General features: G+C 33.9%; 1 protein-coding gene across 1 annotated transcript in view; it reads left to right on the top strand.

Moving 5' to 3' along the window:
- Positions 1-20,273, top strand: part of USP38 (ubiquitin specific peptidase 38) — a 34,291-nt gene extending 14,018 nt beyond the window's left edge. Inside the window, exons 5-10 of the mRNA XM_082838391.1 lie at positions 1,223-1,381; positions 3,508-3,701; positions 6,253-6,346; positions 8,936-9,042; positions 10,224-11,583; positions 19,040-20,273. Of these exons, the coding sequence (XP_082694517.1) occupies positions 1,223-1,381; positions 3,508-3,701; positions 6,253-6,346; positions 8,936-9,042; positions 10,224-11,583; positions 19,040-19,201 (2,076 nt within the window). The 3' untranslated portion in view covers positions 19,202-20,273. The remainder of the gene's footprint in view (positions 1-1,222; positions 1,382-3,507; positions 3,702-6,252; positions 6,347-8,935; positions 9,043-10,223; positions 11,584-19,039) is intronic.
- The last annotated feature ends 871 nt before the right edge of the window (positions 20,274-21,144 follow it).

The raw sequence follows: 21,144 nt of genomic DNA, 5'->3' as shown, positions 1-21,144 counted from the left end.
CCATTACTGCAAAATAGAATTTATTTTATTTTGTTAATAACCTCTTAAATATGTGATTGGCTCTGTATTGACTTTTTATTCTAATTTTATAATGAAAGGACATTGTTGTACTTATTATCAGTATTAATAGTTTTCTACATATTTATGAGCAATGAGCATTTTAGATTTCGCCTTCATTTTTAACCCCAATTCCTTAAAAATAAGAGAAATTTCTAATTCACTTTAGTTTTAGAACTGTCTCTTCTTTTCGGAGGTGGGGCATAGGGATTGTTAGCAAGGATAACCATGCTTACATAAGACACCGACCCTAAAATAGAGGTAGTCCCTTATCTTAAAGAGAGGTACTGCTGTAGCCTGAGCTGTAATTTTATTTTTATTTATTTATTTATAATTTTATTTATTTGTTTATTTATGGCTGTGTTGGGTCTTTGCGCCTGGGCTTTCTCTAGTTGCGGCGAGTGGGGGCTACTCTTCGTTGCGGTGCATGGGCTTCTCATTGCGGTGGCTTCTCTTGTTGCAGAGCACGGGCTCTAGGCACGCGGGCTTCAGTAGTTGTGGCTCATGGGCTCTAGAGAGCAGGCTCAGTAGTTGTGGCACACGGGCTTAGTTGCTCCGCAGCATGTGGGATCTTCCTGGACCAGGGCTTGAACCTGTGTCCCCTGCATTGTCAGGAGGATTCTTATCCACTGCGCCACTGGGGAAGTCTGATCTGTAATTTTAGTTACATGCATAAATTATCTTGAAGGTTTTTGAAGTAGACTTTAATGTTCACACTCCTGTATAATTCTTTCAAGTGAAAAATCTAAAATTCACACTAGATGGAGCTCTTAAGCTAATTCTGGGTTTATCTTTTAAAACTTTCTCCCTACTGAACAATCTGGTAAATATAATAGCCCTAACATTTTTCAACTTAAGCCATTTTTTAGAATGGCGGCAGTGACTAAGGCTCTTATTTTGTACCTTAATTTGTTTGTACCTTAGTTTTAGATGGAGTCTAAGAATGAGGAGAGGGGTCTTATATGGAATTACAATTATATGTGATTTAAACCTAGATTTACCTTGATATACTAGAAATGTTTAGCTTCATAACTTTTTTAGAAAAAGGCAGTGACTAAACATACAGAAAAGCATTTGCTGATCGTGTAACATTTGCATTACATTTGCATTACATTTGTTGACAATTTGTATAAATAGAGGAATGTTTGTCTTCTTTTCTGTTCAGATTGTTCCTCATGTAGTTAATTTGGTTCACTCCTTCAAAAGTGATGGTCTGCCTTCCAGTACAACCTTCCTAGTGCAATTAACAGAACTGATACACTGTATGATGTATCATTATTCTGGATTTCCAGATCTCTACGAACCTATCCTGGAAGCAATAAAGGTATGATAATAGTTGCACCAGTATTTGCGGAGCTGCAGCCCATGATGTGATAGATGAATGCGGTGAAACATTCCTATAAGCAGCTATTCATTTTACTATTTTATGGAACTATGCCTTTTATATGTAATAAAATATGTAATTGGAATCAAGTTTCATTAATTTTTAGGGAGTAATCTCTTATTTACTATAACTAATCTAAATTAATAACCATATTTCTTCAGTTCTACAATGCCAACAATGATAAGGTGTCCCTGTAAATTTGTAATACCTTTGGGGGAGATTTGGTTTAAAAAATGCTACATTAAGTTAATACATACATCAGAGTTGCATCCCAATATCAGAAACGTTAAAATATGTAAGATATGTCTTAGAATCAAGGAAAGACACTTTAATAAAATATTTGACTTATGTTTCTTCTGTTTTTTATTTCATTTTTGCTATGCATTGTTCATGAATGTCCATATTTCATAGAATCTTTACTTGAATTATTTGTGAACTTACTGGTTTTCAACTTTGTATAGATAACTGGATCTAAAATGCGTTGATTCTGTTTGTCTTGAAAAATGGGTCACAATAAGCACACTTTCCTCTTAGTAGATTTATTGCATGATCAGGGTAGAGCAAAAGAATTGAAGAACTTGCCTCAGCTAGGTGTATTCAGAAGTTATTACAAATCATTTCTATTAACAGTGTTCCTTTTTGAGATCTGAAATAAAATATAAGGTCTCATTATCTTTACTTCTTATGTATCTGAAGTGAATTCAGAGCATGCTCTTTTTACTGTAGAGTTAGCTAAATCAAACTGAGCCCAGAACACAAGACTGTTCAGCAATTATTGTGTACTACTGGTATGACAGTTTGACACTTCAGAAGTAAATGTCTTTATGTATAAAAGGGTTTTTTGGGGGTTTTTTTGTTTTCTTTTTTTACTTTTTTTTTTGAACTTTAGAATTTTATTTTTTTACACAGCAGGTTCTTACTAGTTATCCATTTCATACATATTAGTGTATACATGTCAATCCCAGTCTCCCAGTTCATCCCACCACCACCACCCCCCGCCACTTTCCCCTCTTGGTGTCCATACGTTTGTTCTCTACATCTGTGTCTCTATTTCTGCCCTGCAAACTGGTTTTTGTCATGGATTTGATAGTAATGTTAATCTCTATCTGCAGTGTCGCTGTGTCCATAGATGAAAGCTATTGCTGTTGTTAAATGTCATTCTTCACTGCTGAATGTTGAAAATTCTGATAACTGAAATAGGCTCGGAAGAATCAAGGATCTCCCTCTTAAACCAAGGGAAGCACTTTCCATTAGCTGTCAACAACAACAACAGCAAAATCAAATCCAAAGATTAAAATTCCTTCAGAAAATGTTTTCTGAGCTCTAAGTACCTTCGATGGTAATAGTCCAAAAAAGCCTGAATGATTTTACCAACTTTCCTTATTCTCCAGTGCTCTACTCATGCTTGAAACCACTTACACTTAAAATTTTATCTCATATGTCACAAAGCAGGGAAGAAACTGTATCCTATAATAATTTTTCTATATGGTTAAACATGAGATTGAGTTTTATTTCTTAAAGTCAGAGGTCATTGTGCTTAGATGCTTTCATTTTTCATTCCCTGATTACTTTGAGCTTTTATTTCTAAGGGCTAGTACTGGGTAAATATTAGTATTGAATGAAAAGGAGATATTATTTTCACTACAAAATTTGAAAGCAAATTGTTTGTTAAGCTTATTCAATTCTGTACTAATTTAAGTCCTTATTCTACTGCCTTTGAATAGCACTGCAATATACTCTCTGATGTCAGAGGTTTATTTTGAAAACATTTTGCTGGCAAATAGGAAATATGAATAGTTCAAATGTGACTTCAATTCCTGGTTCTTGAGTATTCCTCAGCTTGATAAACTCTACCTTAGGAGATACTTATTCATTTTAGGAGACAATTATTTTTGCCATGTAGTGTAGTTTGATTTTTTGATGACTGCTCAAGTATTATCAGTGATTTCCAAACTAAGTGGGAGAAAACAAAGGTTAAGTATCAGTGGAAGAATCTTCTTTATGGTGTTAACTTAATAAAAAAAAGTTTATATTTTTACACTACTTTTCCTCTTTATGATCTACAGGATTTTCCTAAGCCCAGTGAAGAGAAGATTAAACTGATTCTCAGTCAAAGTGCCTGGACTTCTCAATCCAATTCTTTGGCATCTTGCTTGTCTAGACTTTCTGGAAAATCTGAAACTGGGAAAACTGGTCTTATTAATCTAGGGAATACATGTTATATGAACAGTGTTATACAAGCATTGTTTATGGCCACAGAGTAAGTTTAAATTTGAGCTTTTTTGTTTGTTTGTTTTCATTTTAACTGTAGAAATTATTGCATGTTGATGAAATGTAAATGGTGGGATTATCTTCACATTATTTCCTATATATGGCAGAAATATTCATATTTTCATATAATTACCTTATTCAGAAATGAATTGCTTTTACTGCTCAGGAACTTCTAAAATGTTAACTTATATAAATTCTACTTCATGTTTATATTATATATTGCATTTAGAGTCTTTTGAATTACTCCAAGTTGATATTTATTAATGTAACAGAGGTATTGATTGAGCTTATTTCAGAATTTAAGGGTCCTCAAGTACTAATTTGTTATTATCCTGTTTCTTTTAACCTGTGTATCTTTTAAGGTGGTCATGTTTTTTCTACTTATAGATATTTTGCTGTTTTATCAGATCAATAACTCCTTTGTTGCTGTTAAGGAAATTCAAGCTCTGCTTCCCACCCCAAGTTGATAGATACTGAACAACTGTATAAACAGACATGTTTCTTTGCCGTCTTACAGATTTACTTTCAAATTCATTTTCTTTTGCAGCCAAGCAAATAGGAAATCAGAGGTTGTTAGCTATGTGAATACAATCTGTAAAGGTACAAAATAATGATAAACTTTTCCTGAAGGCAAAAGCATGGTTGAATTTTTCTCTTCTGTACCAATAGAGTATTCATGGGACTTGAGCAAAGATGCTTACAAATTGAGTTCTAAGCCTGTGTAAGTTTTTATGCCTACATAGAGGAATCATAAACTGAAAGATAAAGAGTTTAGCTTTATTTTCTTTCCTGGCCTCAGAATATACTGTCAACACTGAGGTGTTTTTCATTTGGTCTAGTGTTTTCTTTTGTCTTTCGGTTTGTTTGTATTGGGGATTTTTTTTTTTTTTTAAGAAAATGTATACTCTTAGACACAAGTGATACTAGGCATAAAGCTAAAGTAATCCATGTCTCACCACCAGAGGTCATCTAATCCAGCCATCTCATTTTACAGATGATAGAGAAAGCAGGTCTAGACCCAAAGCAGTTATAACTGGCAACCACAATTCAAAGAGCACATCTTATTGTACAGTGGCCAATACTATCTCAGAATAAGCAGACAGGATATTTTATTTCTTTGGTAATATGTAAATTCTTTATGGTTTTAAAAAAAATAAATCTAGAAGTACATAAAATAAAAATCAGACATTCCCATCCCCCAGGGTAATTTGTTAACAGTTTTGCTTGTATTGTTCCAAACCTATTTTTTGTACAGAGATAAGATTTATCTAGTACAAGAACAAATGAATTGTTTTTTTAAAAATATGTTTATAAAGGATCCTATTTATATATTCTTTTCCAGCCACTTGTTTTTTTTCTTTTAATGATTTGTGTTGGAAAGAGTCCCACGTTAGTGCAAATGACAGAACTGTGTCATTCTGAGTAAATAGGTGTACCATGAGTTATTTAATCATATTCCTACTGATGAATATTAGATTGTTTTGCTTATAATTAATATCTTTCTGCGCATATGCAGTTATAGAGGATATTCTTTGACTAGGGTGTGCCAAATTGCTTCCAGAAAGGCTATAGCATTTGAACTTGCATACTAATACATGATTGTACCTATGACCCCATGCCTTTAGCAGTGCTTGATATAATCAGTCTTTAAAAATTTTTCCAATCTGGAGGAAAATGTGTATTGCTGACCATTACAGAGTTTTTCCCTCTCTAGTTTTCTTTGTTCATTTGTGTTTCTTTTTTGAATAACCTATTCTTTCCATTTTGTACCTTTCTGTTGGGTCCTTTTCTTTTTCATACTGATTTATATATACTATGGGTGATAATCCGTTGTTTCATGCTTTCTTCCAGTCAGTATGATTCAAATTTGTGGAGTGTTTTGTTTGCAATTTTTTTATTTTATGTAGTCAAATCTGCTATTTATCATTTATAGTGTCTGAATTTTAGGAAGCCTTCCCCTCTATACCCCTTCCCCACCTTTTTTTTTCTTTTAAATACTTCAGTACTTTTGTATTTTACATTTAGCTCATTACTCCTCTGTGGCACCTGTGATGATGTGAAATCTTAATCTAATTCCATTTTTTTCCAAATGGATACCCATTTGTTCCTATACTGTTTTTTGTATAGCTTCTTTTCCCATCTGGCACTAGTACCACACTCTTTAAATCACTCTAACTTCATAGTAGTTTTGATGACGGCATATTTTTTTATTTCATGCAGATGTGAAAGAATTCAAAAGTTGTTTACTTAAGTTTTTAGTTAATAGCTTAATCTATTTCTATTTGCTAATCCAGAAGATAGGAATAATATGTGACTGCACATGGCCATTGCCAGGCCATGTAGTAAGAGTTCAATTACCATCATTCTCTTCCTTCTTCACTACATGGTAGGCAGTGAATTTGCCAGGTAAAGGGCCTTCAGGTAAGTGAAATTTTACTTTGAGGATAATAAGTTCTTGAACTAACTTCCTTTTAGCTTTTAAAAAAATGCATCATGTGTATACATGTATACAAAAATCATTATATTTTATTATCTTTCAGTTTCAGGAGACAAGTATTATCTTTAAATCTAAATGGGTGCAATTCATTAATGAAAAAATTACAGCATCTTTTTGCCTTTTTGGCTCATACACAGGTGAGTGTGTGTGTAGTGTGTATATGTTAATTGCATTGAAAATCTTCTTTAAACTTCACATTATACCAAACTTGGTGAACCTTTTTAACTGATGAAATAATATATGTCCTTCCAGCACAACAAATCCACATAGAAATCTAAAAAGATACTGCCTAAAATCAGGATATGCTCTAAGTTTTTATTTCTCTCTTCTGCTTTACATTCTTGTAGATGAATATTTTACTGACTCATTATACTGATTATTATGTATCTGATTTTCTATCCAAAAGTTAAGCTCCTTCATGAAGAAATCGTTAAAAATGAATCTTTAATATTAAGTTTATAGATACTAATCGGTAGATCTTCACAGTAATGAACAATTAAAATAATTTTGTGGCATCTTGGCTTCTTTTTTATCTCATTTCTAACATATGTACCCTTTAATTATGACTACTTCTAAGCTCTAGAACTAATGGATAAACTGTTTACCTATTCTAGAGCTTAAAATTTTGTGATAATCATTTATGTCCACAGATTAATCCAAGGAAATGAGTTTATGCTAATGGCAAGAACATCACATAGTAAACAGACATTTATTGAGAGACACAATATGCAGTCTGATAAGCATTCAAAAAGGAATCCTTATGCTTGAGGAACTTATACTTTAAGTTTTGAGTAATACATATGAATAATATATATCATTTATAAATAATACATATTATTTTCTGGTTATACTCTGATTGTCTTAGTTTCACAGAGGTCTAAAGGAGTAGGTAGTTACAGCCAGAAGAGAAGATAGATTCGGAATCGGTGGAATTGAGTTGATAGGAATGGTTTGTTTCCTGTCTACAAGCTGAGAAATATCTCAGGTATAACTTCTTAAATGGAAAGAATCAAGACAAGATTGACATATGAGATGATTAGTGATGGCCTATGAGATACTCAAAGGATCATTTATACTATTCTCTATCTGGGGGAAATATGTTCATATATTAAATTTAACATCTCAGGACCAAGGGAGATGAAATCTCCTCCCTGCAACTCCCCCCAAACATTGTTTTCTAGTAAATGGATTTATGCACTTGCTTTATCACTAGTCTGTATTTACTGTATACTGTGTAGAGTCGGCCCTTGAACATCACAGGTCTGAACTGCAGGAGTCCACTTACACATGGATTTTTTTCAATAAATATGTACTATAGTACTACATAATCCATGGTGGTTTGAGTCAGCAGATGCGGAACCACAGATACATGAACAGATACACAGTATAACTTTTCAGTATACTGTAAAGTTTTTGACTAAGCAGAGGATAGGCACCCCAACCCCTATGTTGTTCAGTGGTCAGCTGTATAATATATATGTGTGTATCTCTGCGTATACGTGTAGATATTAATACATTATATATACTATATTAACTTATTAAGTCAGAGCTATTGGGAAAAAATTTTTAGGAGGCTTCCAAACTCCCAATAAAAGACAAAAGGAATTAACAGGAGAACCTAATTAAAGTTCTGTCATAGTTGAGACCCTATCTGATAGCAGCCTGACAAGGATTGTTTTAGGTAGATTTTCCCTATATAATTTAAAAGGCTTTTCTTCTTATAATTAATAAAACTAACATTTATTGAGCATTTAAATTTGTCTAGCTCCTGTGCTAAGTGGTTTACATATATTATCTCTTAATCTTCAAAATCAATCTATGAGGTAATAAGGTAGCATACCCATTTTACAGGTGAAGAAATGGGGCTTACATTACTTGCTTTCATGGTCATGCAAACAAACAGCAAGATTGGAATGTAAACCAAATGATTCTGGAACCCATGTTCAACCAATCCACCAAATTCCTTTCCTTCAAAAAACCATAAACACTCCTATTTTGATAAAAAAATTTCCTTAACTGAGAACTCTGTCATATACCACAAATAAATTATAAATTTTCAACTTATAATCACAACTCTTCAGATGCCTTTTTCAGTTCTTTTTTTTTTGTCATGGCAAAATCTAGGATTTCAACCTAGCTTGCTCTAAAGTCCACTAGCAGCCACTTCACTAAACTGCCTCTGTACTAAAAAAAAGAAAGTCAGCAACCAGTGAAAAGTCCCTAGCCAGTGTGTTCATATTCTGTACATTTATGACATGTGTACCCAGTCAAGGAAATTTTCATCTAAAATAAGTATGCATGGCTCTGTAGAGTATGCCCCTTATTACTTTAGCAAGGATATATATTCACTAACTTTTTTTTCAGATTTGATTTTTTTTTTTTAATTGTGGACTCAAGCACATAGAGGGTAATGCCAGGAGCATTATATTAATTTAAAGAGACTTGGGTTCTGATATAATCCCCTCTGCCATTAATTTAGCTATATGACCTTGGGCAAGTCCCATAGTTTCTCTAGATCTTAATTCTCATCTGCAGAATAAAAAGTTATGACTGAAAGTTACCTAAATTTATTTCTAACTAATTTTATGTGCCCTCATGTTTGGCACTTTGTGGTAAAGGTTAAGCCAGTGTAATTTTAGTAATCTTTATTAAGCATTATATATTAAGATTTCAGTTATTTGGTTCATGGTGTGAGAATCACTCCCTTGTGTTTTCTCTGTCAAAAGAGAGAAGCATATGCACCTCGGATATTCTTTGAGGCTTCCAGACCTCCATGGTTTACCCCCAGATCACAACAAGACTGTTCTGAATACCTCAGGTTTCTACTAGACAGGTAAGAAGTATTTCTAAAGCTATGATTTGAATTATTTTCTTTCATAACAGATTATTTCTACAAAACATCGTTTCCTTTAAAGACATATTTCATCTGTTAATTCCTAAAATACCTTGCATTTATTGTATTTTTTAAAGTGTTCTTTTGTTTTCAATTTGGTTTCTTTTTTAAATTTTCTTACTTTAGACCAGCTGTTCTCAAAGTGTGGTACAAGGACCCCTAGGGGTTCCCAGAACACTTTCAGGGCTCTTCCCTTTTTGAACTGCATATCTGTTTATATGTAGTTGAGGCCAGATTTTCTTCATATACTTCATCCAGAACAACATATCACGATAGACTGAATGCAGGGCAGATATGAGGATCCAGCCTGTCTTCTATTAAGCCAGATACTTGAAGTATTGGCAAAATGTAAAACAGCGCCATTCTTCTAAGTTTTGGGGGGTTTAGAAAATATAACTATTTTTTTATTTTAAAAAATGTTATTTATATTAACATTTAATGAGTTTATTATTGTTTTTAAATGTATTATTACTTTTATTCTCAATTTTTGAATACAGTAAATATTAATAGGTATAACCACATAAATGAAAGCTCTTAGGTTCCTCAATTTTGTTTAAGAGTATAAAGTATCCTGAGACAAAAAAAATTAATAACTGCTCTTTAAACCAGTTCATAATTCAGTGGGTTTGGTAAATTTTATTGTCTTCTTACCACTTAGTTAATAAAACCTATTATCTTCCTGTATTTCCCTGTCTTTGCCTCCCTTCTGTTATGTGAATGACTAGTAAAGTTAGTTGAACTCAACCTTCCTTCCATTCAGCAAGGATATGTTGAGTAGTTTCTTTGTGCCAGGCTTTCTGTGAAGTGTCAGGCAAACAAAGATATATAAGACAGTTAGTGGACATGTATAATTAACTATAATAAGTGCTATAAAATAGCAGTATGATGAAAGTGTAATGAGAATATAGTGTAGGAACAGTTCCTAACTTCTCTTCTGATCTACCTTCTCAAACTGTTCAATATTCCTCTTGATTAAAGGAGGAGAAACTTGATTTTTTTTTAGTTAAGCATTATATTTGATAAGAATAATTTGGCTATTTATATAGGCAACCAATATTTTAAAGTAGAAATGACATTTAAATTTAAGCAAAGTAGCTATATAATGATATACTCTTCTACAGGCTCCATGAAGAAGAAAAGATCTTGAAAGTTCAGTCCTCACACAAGCTTTCTGAAAGTCTGGGGTGCAGTGAAACTTCTTTACAAGAAGTAGCCAATAAGGCAGCTGTACTAACAGAGACCCCTTGCACAAGTGATAGTGAGAAGACATTAATCGAAAAAATGTTTGGAGGAAAACTACAAACTCACATATGTTGTTTGAACTGCAGGAGTACCTCACAAAAAGTGGAAGCCTTTACAGATCTTTCACTTGCCTTTTGTCCTTCCTCTTCTATGGAAAACTTGTCTTTTCAAGAACCGGCATCATCACCCAGTACACAAGATGGTGGTCTAATGCAGGCCAGTGTACCTGGTCCTTCAAAAGAACCAGGAGTCTGTAATCCATCAACAGCTGCCTTTGCCTGTTACTCAGCTGTGAATGAAAGAATGGTGGACAGTCCTGATGAGTTTCGCTGTAGTGAAGACACTTCTGTCCCTAATGACTCTAGCAAGATGCTTGTTAATAAAGATGTACCTCAGAAAGCAGGAGGTGAAACCACATCTTCAGTAACTGACTTACTAAATTATTTTTTGGCTCCAGAGATTCTTACTGGTGACAACCAATATTATTGTGAAAACTGTGCCTCTCTGCAGAATGCCGAGAAAACTATGCAAATCACGGAGGAACCTGAATACCTTATTCTTACTCTCCTAAGATTTTCATATGATCAGAAGTATCATGTGAGAAGAAAAATCCTAGACAATGTGTCACTGCCACTGGTTTTGGAGTTGCCAGTTAAAAGAACTACTTCTTTCTCTTCGTTGTCAGAAAGTTGGTCTTTAGATGTTGACTTCACCGATATTAGTGAGAATCTAGCTAAAAAATTAAAGCCTTCTGGTACTGAAGAAGCTTGCTCCCCCAAATTGGTGCCCTATCTATTGAGTTCTGTTGTCGTTCACTCTGGTGTATCCTCTGAAAGCGGACATTACTATTCTTATGCCAGAAACATCACGGGTACAGAGTCCTCATACCAGATGTGCCACCAGCCCGAAACTCTGACATTAGCCTCCTCCCAGAGTCATTTATTAGGGAGAGATAGTCCCAGTGCAGTTATTGAACAGGATTTGGAAAATAAGGAAATGTCAAAAGAATGGTTTTTATTTAATGACAGCAGAGTGACGTTTACTTCATTTCAGTCAGTCCAGAAAATTACGAGTAGGTTTCCCAAGGACACAGCTTATGTGCTGTTGTATAAAAAACAGAACAGCACTAATGGTTTAAGTGGGAATAATTCAACCACTGGACTCTGGGTAAATGGAGACCCACCTCTACAGAAAGAACTAATGGATGCTATAACAAAAGACAATAAACTATATTTACAGGTAAGTTGGAAATATAAGCTTCATCATTTGTGGAAAATATTTAAATAATTGACAGATGGTTAAATGAGTGCCTTAATTTTGAAATCCAACTTCTGCATTTTTAAGGAATTTACAACGAGGTGATTTGAAATTTGAATCTGGGTTTATATGAAATGGGTTCAACCTATATGGGTAAATTTTCTTTCTAATGTTGCAAATTAGTAATGAAAAGTCACAAGTACATGCAGTATAGAAGCCCTTGTTTGTTTTTTTCTGTTTTTTTTTAACATCTTTATTGCAGTATAATTGCTTTACAATGGTGTGTTAGTTTCTGCTTTATAACAAAGTGAATCAGTTATACATATACATATGTTCCCATATCTCTTCCCTCTTGCGTCTCCCTCCCTCCCACCCTCCCTATCCCACCCCTCTAGGTGGTCACAAAGCACCGAGCTGATCTCCCTGTGCTATGCGGCTGCTTCCCACTAGCTATCTATTTTACGTTTGGTAGTGTATATATGTCCATGACACTCTCACTTTGTCACAGCTTACCCTTCCCCCTCCCCATATCCTCAAGTCCATTCTCTAGTAGGTCTGTGTCTTTATTCCCATTTTGCCCCTAGGTTCTTCATGACCTTTTTTTATTTTCTTAGATTCCATATATATGTGTTAGCATACAGTATTTGTTTTTCTCTTTCTGACTTACTTCACTCTGTATGACAGACTCTAGGTCCATCCACCTCACTACAAATAACTCAATTTCGTTTCTTTTTATGGCTAATATTCCATTGTATATATATGCCACATCTTCTTTATCCATTCATTTGTTGATGGACACTTAGGTTGCTTCCATGTCCTGGCTATTGTAAATAGAGCTGCAATGAACATTTTGGTACATGACTCTTTTTGAATTATGGTTTTCTCAGGGTATATGCCCAATAGTGGGATTGCTGGAGATCGTATGGTAGTTCTATTTGTAGTTTTTTAAGGAACCTCCATACTGTTCTCCATAGTGGCTGTATCAATTTACATTCCCACCATCAGTGCAAGAGTGTTCCCCTTTCTCCACACCCTCTCCAGCATTAATTGTTTGTAGATTTTTTGATGATGGCCATTCTGACCCGTGTGAGATGATATTTCATTCTAGTTTTGATTTGCATTTCTCTAATGATTAATGATGTTGAGCATTCTTTCATGTGTTTGTTGGCAATCTGTATATCTTCTTTGGAGAAATGTCTATTTAGGTCTTCTACCCATTTTTGGATTGGGTTGTTTGTTTTTTTGATATTGAGCTGCATGAGCTGCTTGTATATTTTGGAGATTAATCCTTTGTCAGTTGCTTCATTTGCAAATATTTTCTCCCATTCTGAGAGCTGTCTTTGGCTCTTGTTTATGGTTTCCTTTGCTGTGCAAAAGCTTTGAAGTTTCATTAGGTCCCATTTGTTTATTTTTGTTTTTATTTCCATTTCTGTAGGAGGTGGGTCAAAAAGGATCTTGCTGTGATTTATGTCATAGTGTTCTGCCTATGTTTTCCTCTAAGAGTTTGATAGTGTCTGGCCTTACATTTAGGTCTTTAATCCATTTTGAGTTTATTTTTGTGTATGGTGTTAGGGAGTGTTCTAATTTCATACTTTTACATGTACCTGTCCAGTTTTCCCAGCACCACTTATTGAAGAGGCTGTCTTTTCTCCACTGCATATTCTCACCTCCTTTATCAAAGATAAGGTGACCATATGTGTGTGGGTTTATCTCTGGGCTTTCTATCCTGTTCCATTGATCTATATTTCTGTTTTTGTGCCAGTACCATACTGTCTTGATCATGGTAGCTTTGTAGTATAGTCTGAAGTCAGGCAGCCTGATTCCTCCAGCTCCATTTTTCATTCTCAAGATTGCTTTGGCTATTCGGGGTCTTTTCTGTTTCCATACAAATTGTGAAATTTTTTGTTCTAGTTCTGTGAAAAATGCCAGTGGTAGTTTGATAGGGATTGCACTGAATCTGTAGATTGCTTTGGGTAGTAGAGTCATTTTCACAGTGTTGATTCTTCTAATCCAAAAACATGGTATATCTCTCTATCTATTTGTATCATCTTTAATTTCTTTCATCAGTGTCTTATAATTTTCTGCATACAGGTCTTTTGTCTCCTTAGGTAGGTTTATTCCTAGATATTTTATTCTTTTCGTTGCAATGGTAAATGGGAGTGTTTTCTTAATTTCACTTTCAGATTTTTCATCATTAGTCGATAGGAATGCCAGAGATTTCTGTGCATTAATTTTGTATCCTGCTACTTTACCAAATTCATTGATTAGCTCTAGTAGTTTTCTGGTAGCATCTTTAGGATTCTCTATGTATAGTATCATGTCACCTGCAAACAGTGACAGCTTTACTTCTTCTTTACCAATTTGGATTCTTTTATTTCCTTTTCTTCTCTGATTGCTGTGGCTAAAACTTCCAAAACTATGTTGAGTAACCTTGTTTGTTTTTAATTAGAAAAGATGTGATCATTATAAAATCATGCCATACAGAAATTTAGGAAGCTTAATAAAATGGAAGTATTTTCCTCTTCCCTTCAGTCCCACCTGCCAGGGGAAACAACTGCTAAATTTGTATTTATTCCTTCTAGACCTTTGTATAAATATTTTAAGGACTGTTTATTGACAGTCAGGTGGATAAAATAAAGGACACTAAAAGGTAGAATATGTAAAGAAAGGATATTTGTATTCTTTAAGGACCTGATCAGTAGAATCATGGCAGTAATAGAACAATTAGTAAATAAAAACTGTGGAGTAAAGGTTTCATATGAGCTGAATTTACTTATACTTTTCGCACAGAGTTAGCGCTTTTTCTTACTATAAAGTTAATAAAGACCTTGCTGAAAGCATTTTTCTTTGAAACCTGCCAACTTGCTATCAACATAAAGGACCAACAGTAAATTGTAGTTAAAATTGTAGGTGTATTAATTGGGTAGTCCAAATGATTGTATGAGTTTAAATAAGTAATTTTCTAAAATTTTTTTATTACAGACTCCTAAAGGATACAGAATAAGAGAAAAAATAGTACTGATTTTTAGAGGGAAGTTTACTCAAAAAGTTTTCAAATTTACTGTATTAAACAATACTCAGATAACGATACATGATACATTTTTAAAGGAGTATGGCAATGTTCCAGAGTCACACAAAAACAGTACATTTTACAGAAAAAAAATTAGAAACTCAGAATATTCATTATTCACTACCAAAGACTCTAACATCCAGTCAGAAGGCTTATGTTCAAGGTAATAGAGTATACTCAAACATGTCCTCCTCACTACATATTGAATAAACACTTAGATAGGACTCATGATTCTTGAGGATTAGAGAGGTGGAGTGTGAGAAGGTTAGGTTAAAATAGAAATTTTCTACAGTATAATATAAGGAAATAAGGCCCAGTGCAATCTTGACTTTTGGAAATATGCAGAAACTACTCTAATTTGTGTAATTGTAATGCCAAAAGCTCTTTTAACCATAACAACTATTTGTATTGCAACCTGGCTCTACATGATTTTCTCTATCTTGCCGTTTACCCCATTACATCCTGATTTTACAATGTTTGTATGTGATGAGCCATTCTTTTCATTATTATTTTAATACCCTTATGTCATTATAAAGGAAAACCATTATGTACTTTGTTAATTCAGTTTCTCAGTGTTGTGCAGTTGTTCTGAATTCCATTTTAAGTCTCAGGCCAGTTGTTTAATGCAAAAAAGATATCCCTAAATTTTACATTAAGGTATTTATTTATTTACCTGTATTAAGACTCTTAGGCTATTAAAGCTTCATTATCAAAGTGCTTTTTTAAAGCAAATTACAAAAACATACTCAACTCTTAATTAGAAACTTAAATATATTTAGACTTTACTTTAATTGATAAGGTTTGAATTGTGATGTTTCTCATACTGTGTAACTGAATCATCTGGCATCTTAAGTTTGTATTAGGAGACTATAGTGTTTCTTCTGTTCTACTGATGAACATGTTCTCATAATTGCCAGGCAGTAAGAATGTGTGATGTTGAGATTTTTGTATACAGCCGTTTTCAGCTATCATTTCTTAGTTTTGAACAAGTGGAACCTGTATGTGTATGTTTTTGCTCTTATTCTCAGTTTTGTTTTTACATTCATTCCTGGGGTATAGTTAAAAGTTTGTGCCCATTTCATAGTAATAATGCTGTGTAATAGATTGCTATGTCTAGGATACAACTTTGGCTTTAAGAAACAGCATTATACCTATTTATAAAACAGTTGTAAAAAACTTAATCAGATCTTAGTAAAAATAAGGGTGTGGAGTTGAGTAAAGTCACAACTAGATTTACAAGTGTTAGAAAGACTCTTGCTGTTTCTATAGTATTAGCAGGATTAGTGGTTGTGAAAAGCCTAGGCCAAAAAATCCTGTCTGACAAACTATTTTCTACTCTGTATCATAGCCTGACACATAAGAGAGCAATGCAAATTGTGGATCTTAAAGTAAATTTTGGAAAGGGCTTATCTCTTCATATATATTTCTCTCCCCAACTTCCATTAGGAGTATCTCCATTATTTTAGTGTCTGGACTACCAAAATCATGCTTTCAGTTAGGATCCAGTGAGAGAAAAGCTGTGTGAGTCGCACCACCTATCCCCATGTGTCCCACACCAGCTGCAGACAGTTCTCTCCTTTCGTGTTCGGTTTCTTTCCTTTGTTTCTTTGGAGAAGGTGGGAGTTTGTCTTAATTTTTTTCTTCATCACACATACAGAAGAGTATACATTATATCTGTGTAAAGGAAAAAAAAAGATGGATTAATTTAATGTTTACAGATTTATTTAAATGAGAGATCTAAGTATACTGAAAGGTTTTTGTCCCAAAGCAACAGGAACTCCTTTTTGTCACTAGATGTACAGTCCACTGCTGAAATAAGAATTAATTTTAATACTTGATATAAATTTGGGATATAAATTACATATGCACTGAGATTCATAGTTTGTGACATTTACCTAATATTGTCATCTGTATTAAAAGAAATAAAATGAAAAGCAGTTTCCCCTACTTCTATCCATAGTTTAAGCTTATCTTCTGAAAACAGAATATCATACATTTTTCTCCCTCAGCCATGTATGTATGTATGTATGTATGTATGTATGTATTTAACATCTTTATTGGAGTATAATTGCTTTACAATGGTGTGTTAGTTTCTGCTTTATAACGAAGTGAATTGGCTATACATTTACATATATCCCCATATCTCCTCCCTCTTGCATCTCCCTCCCTCCCACCCTCCCTATCCCACCCCTCTAGGTGGTCACAAAGCACCGAGCTGATTTCCCTGGGCCATGCAGCTACATCCCACTAGCTATCTGTTTGACATTTGGTAGTGTATATTTGTCCATGCCACTTTCTCACTTCGTCCCATCTTACCCTTCCCCCTCCCCCTCCCCGTGTCCTCAAGTCCATTCTCTACGTCTGTATCTTTATTCCTATCCTGCCCCTAGGTTCTTCAGAACTTTTTTTCTTTTTTCTTTCTTCTTTTTTTTAGATTCAAGCCATGTATTTATATAAATAGCTAAGAAAGTAAAAATGGAATATTTCTTTCTTGGGAAGCTCTCTATCTTAAAATATAGTATAGGTTTCAGGTGTCTCAGAAGCAGTGGAGTTACTAAGTTTTGTATTTTGTAGGTCCTTCAACATAGTTTCTGGTGAGAAGTCACTTTTTAACAAAGTCCAGGCAAAATTTGCCGTATCTTTTGGGAGCAGAACTTCTTGAACTCTGCCTTGCATATTTACTCAGTTTTATTTATTTCATTGGGGAAGATGATCTGTATCCTAAACCAGATATTGTTTCTTAGATCCAGAGTCATATTTTCATTGCTTGTTTAGATAGCTTAATAGATTATAGAGCCATAATAAAGGATTTTTGTTTCTTATTTTTGTGTCTATTTCTGATAGATCCATTGCAGCTTTTATTTTCTCTCTGTAAAAAGTATGTAATTCTTACTTTAATTTTACAAATTGAAGAATAAATTACTATAGCTCCTGAAAAATATTGTGTGGTTGGACATGATACAGAGGAGCCAGCAGTTATAAATGTTGTAAATGATAGAGTTAATTAAAAAAATGTTTTTGAGAAATATCCTGCAAATTAAGTTTTAAAAGCCTTTCTAAGGCCTGTCAGAGACTGGTTAATTAGGCCATTCTGCTATAAGGATTTCTTAGGTCACATTCAGCCCTAAAAATATGTGGTTCTTGATAATTTTGTGTATTGGGAATCACACAGCAGTTGCTGTATGCTTACTGAGAAACAGGGTGTCCGTAATATGAGGGACAGATGTCAGGTTAAGCCTAGGATTTTTTTCTCCATAATAAAAATTGGGCATCTCATGAAGGGGGTAGAATAGTCAACCAAGAAAATTTAGCTAGAAATGGTAAAATAAAATTACCTTGCCAGGAGGAGCAAAGTAATTGGGCTTTTAGTTGAAAAATTGAAAGTAGTACAGTTTTTGTTATTAATGTTGACTGTACTATGAAAGTTCTTCAGGATGATTATACCTAACCATTTAAGGGTTATGCTGTTGCTAGTGGCTTTTAGACCTTGTTGACACCGATGACCTCACTTGAAAGTTATAGACTCTTTCCCAGGAACATGGACATATATCAGAATATTTTCTTCCTAGGAGTTTGTGCCAGTTTTAGAATCCAGTTCTACACCTTGCCAAATGAATTTGCAGTTTCTTTATAAATAAATAAATAAGTGCTTATTCACATTTGTTCCTTTCGTGGCCAAGTACCTAATAGTGTTCTAGTCTGAAATCATTAATATTTACTGAGCACTTAATATGTGTCAGGCACATAGATGAATATGGTTCCTTATAAAAGTTCTAATAATCTGGTAGGGGGAAGTTTTAAATACTGTAAGGAGACAGGCTCCTTTTCCTTAGCAGTGTTTTTGAGCTGTTATTTACTGAGAAATATTCTGAGGAAAGGGTAGGAAAAAAATTCAGCCTTCTTTCATTATTTATACCTTTTACTGTAATCACCCACTTCCAAAATAGCTCCACTTGACAGAAAGTGTAACCTTTGAATCCTGTGTTCTGTGTATTAGAAAAGAAATCCATTCTTGTATATGGTGATGAGTGTTGCAACAACTGTGATATTTCTGTAGAGAAATTTTAAGACTGTGGAGCTTCAGTTTCATCTTCTGTAAAGGAGGGTACTGAAAGAGAATGGCCTTTAGGATCTGTCATTCTGTAGAGTTATACTAGGATTTTGCTCTCTACCTTGTTCACTCCATCTGTGATTAGGTACTCGACTTTAGTAAGATTTGGTAAAGACTAGTGTAATCAATATTTTTAAAGTTACTGAGATTTGAAGGATGCTTATTAAGGATTAAGGCAATTTAAAAATATTTGTGTAGGTGATACCCATCCACTGTATTTAGAATTTTAATTTCATAAAAACAATTTTTAATTTTAGGAACAAGAGCTGAATGCTCGAGCCCGGGCCCTACAAGCTGCATCTGCATCCTGTTCATTTCGGCCCAATGGATTTGACGACAATGATCCACCAGGAAGCTGTGGACCAACTGGTGGTGGGGGTGGAGGAGGGTTTAATACAGTTGGCAGACTCGTATTTTGATGCTGAGAGAGTCCAAAATACACTGGTCACAAAACATCCAATACTATGACTGTTTAAATGTCAGACTGTAACAAATATCGTATCTATCTTTTATTTTTCTTTTCATTAGACCGTTATACAAGAAAACATAGTGCTTGTTTTTATTTTGTTGACAAAACGTTTATTAACAAAATGCATCATTGGGAAAAAATCTACCTCTTAAAATTCCATTTTCTTTTATGGTTAGACATGCTTGACCAAAAATTTTCAGAGGCAAATATGTACCTGGTCCCTAATTAAGCTGCATTAAATTTAGTAGAGGCAATTAAATGGTCCTGTCCTCAGTTTTACTGAACAAAAGATAGATTTCATTTAGCATCCTTTATAAAAGAATTGGTGTTAGAGGTGAAGGAAATATTGTTAGTAAGGAAAGAAAGAAAATCTTTCATTTCCTGTGTAGTTACCCCATTATTAAATTCAAGTCTGTGAGAATACTAGAGATGATATAGTCTCTCATGAAGGCAATAACATAAACTTTATCGAGCTGTAGTACTTTTCAGGTTTGTTCAGTGCTGTCTTCAGCATCACTGTATCTACATTTCAAGTACAAATGTTTTAAAAAAGGATTATTTATACATATGTGCTGAATTGATTTTAAGAAAGGTGCATGATCCTGTAGGAGCCACATTTTTACCTAAAAATTGCTAACTTTGTAGTGTTTCTAATTGTTTGAGGATTTTAAAAATTCTATTTCAGGGAGTATATCTTCTGTGTGTTTTGAAGGAGGTGAGTTCTGTATGTGCCTTGCAGTACTGTAATTCAAAAATAGGAATCTTTGGCTGCGGAAAAGTTTTTTACAAATGAAATGTTAGGAAGTAATTTTTTGTGCTAATGTTAAAATTATAACCTTTTGAAAGGTATTAGATTTTCCTGAAGTAAAATCTGATGGTTCTAAATCAATAAGTGTAATAGTTTGTTTTTAACTCTTAGAAGAATTCAGAGGAAATCAACCTAGTCAAGTAAAAAAATTTTTTCGATTTTGTTACTTAATCCTCAGAATATTAAACATTGATCACATATTTTTAGAGTTATACATTTGTGGGTTTTTTTGTTTTTTCTCGTTTGAGTCATGCGTTTTGCACAGTTGTTTCTGTTTCACAGTTTCAGATAAAATGTCGAAATGTCAGCCCCTGTGGTCCCACATTTTCTTTTGCCAGGAAACTGGAAACAAGTCACTTCTCCTGGGTCTTGATTATACAGTATTTAGAAGTTATCCCAATTGTCCCCATTCCTAAAAGTTTTAACTTATCCATGGTGTACATTGTTCTGAAGATTGGTCACATATTTATTTTGAAAACATTTTAAGGAAAGAATGTTCTTTGGTGATTTGGGGTTTATCTTTTTCCCAAGCTTTTAATGGCAGTGGTTAAAAACAGAACTCCTCATCTTCATTCTACTACTTCCCACTCCTAACCTGTTTCTAGTCACCAGGAAGATTAGGAAAACTGACTGGATTAGTTAAAAACTGGAAATTCTTTTGCAGAATTGAGACTTCTCTTGCCTATAAATCACTGAACCAGAAAGTTTTTTTTATCAACTGTCTTTCCTCTGGATGTCCTATTGTTCTAATAATGAATGTCTAAGCTATGCGTTCAGTTATCCACTGGCTAGATAATGATTTATAGTCAGACTATATCAGTCTTAGCATCTATTGAAATTGGTAAAGTCATGTAATACTTGGTGGGTTGATAGTGGGCTCAGCTGCTTCTACTAGAAACTTCCATAAAGACAATTAGACCTACACAAAGTTTTATCTATGAAAATAGCAAGTCATTCAAAGATTTTTATGTGTCAAGGTAATACATATTGAATTTTCAAAATGATAAGAGAAAGATGAAACTCTAGTTATATAATAATACTGAGCATATTTAGATAACTTCATACCATTACCAAAGACTGGAAAT

The sequence above is a fragment of the Leucopleurus acutus genome, assembly GCF_964270905.1.
Source record: "Leucopleurus acutus genome assembly, chromosome: 4".
In the NCBI taxonomy this organism is placed as follows: Eukaryota; Metazoa; Chordata; class Mammalia; order Artiodactyla; family Delphinidae; genus Leucopleurus; species Leucopleurus acutus.
Note: the sequence above shows the minus strand (reverse complement) of the source record. Positions and strands in the feature narration are given on the sequence as shown.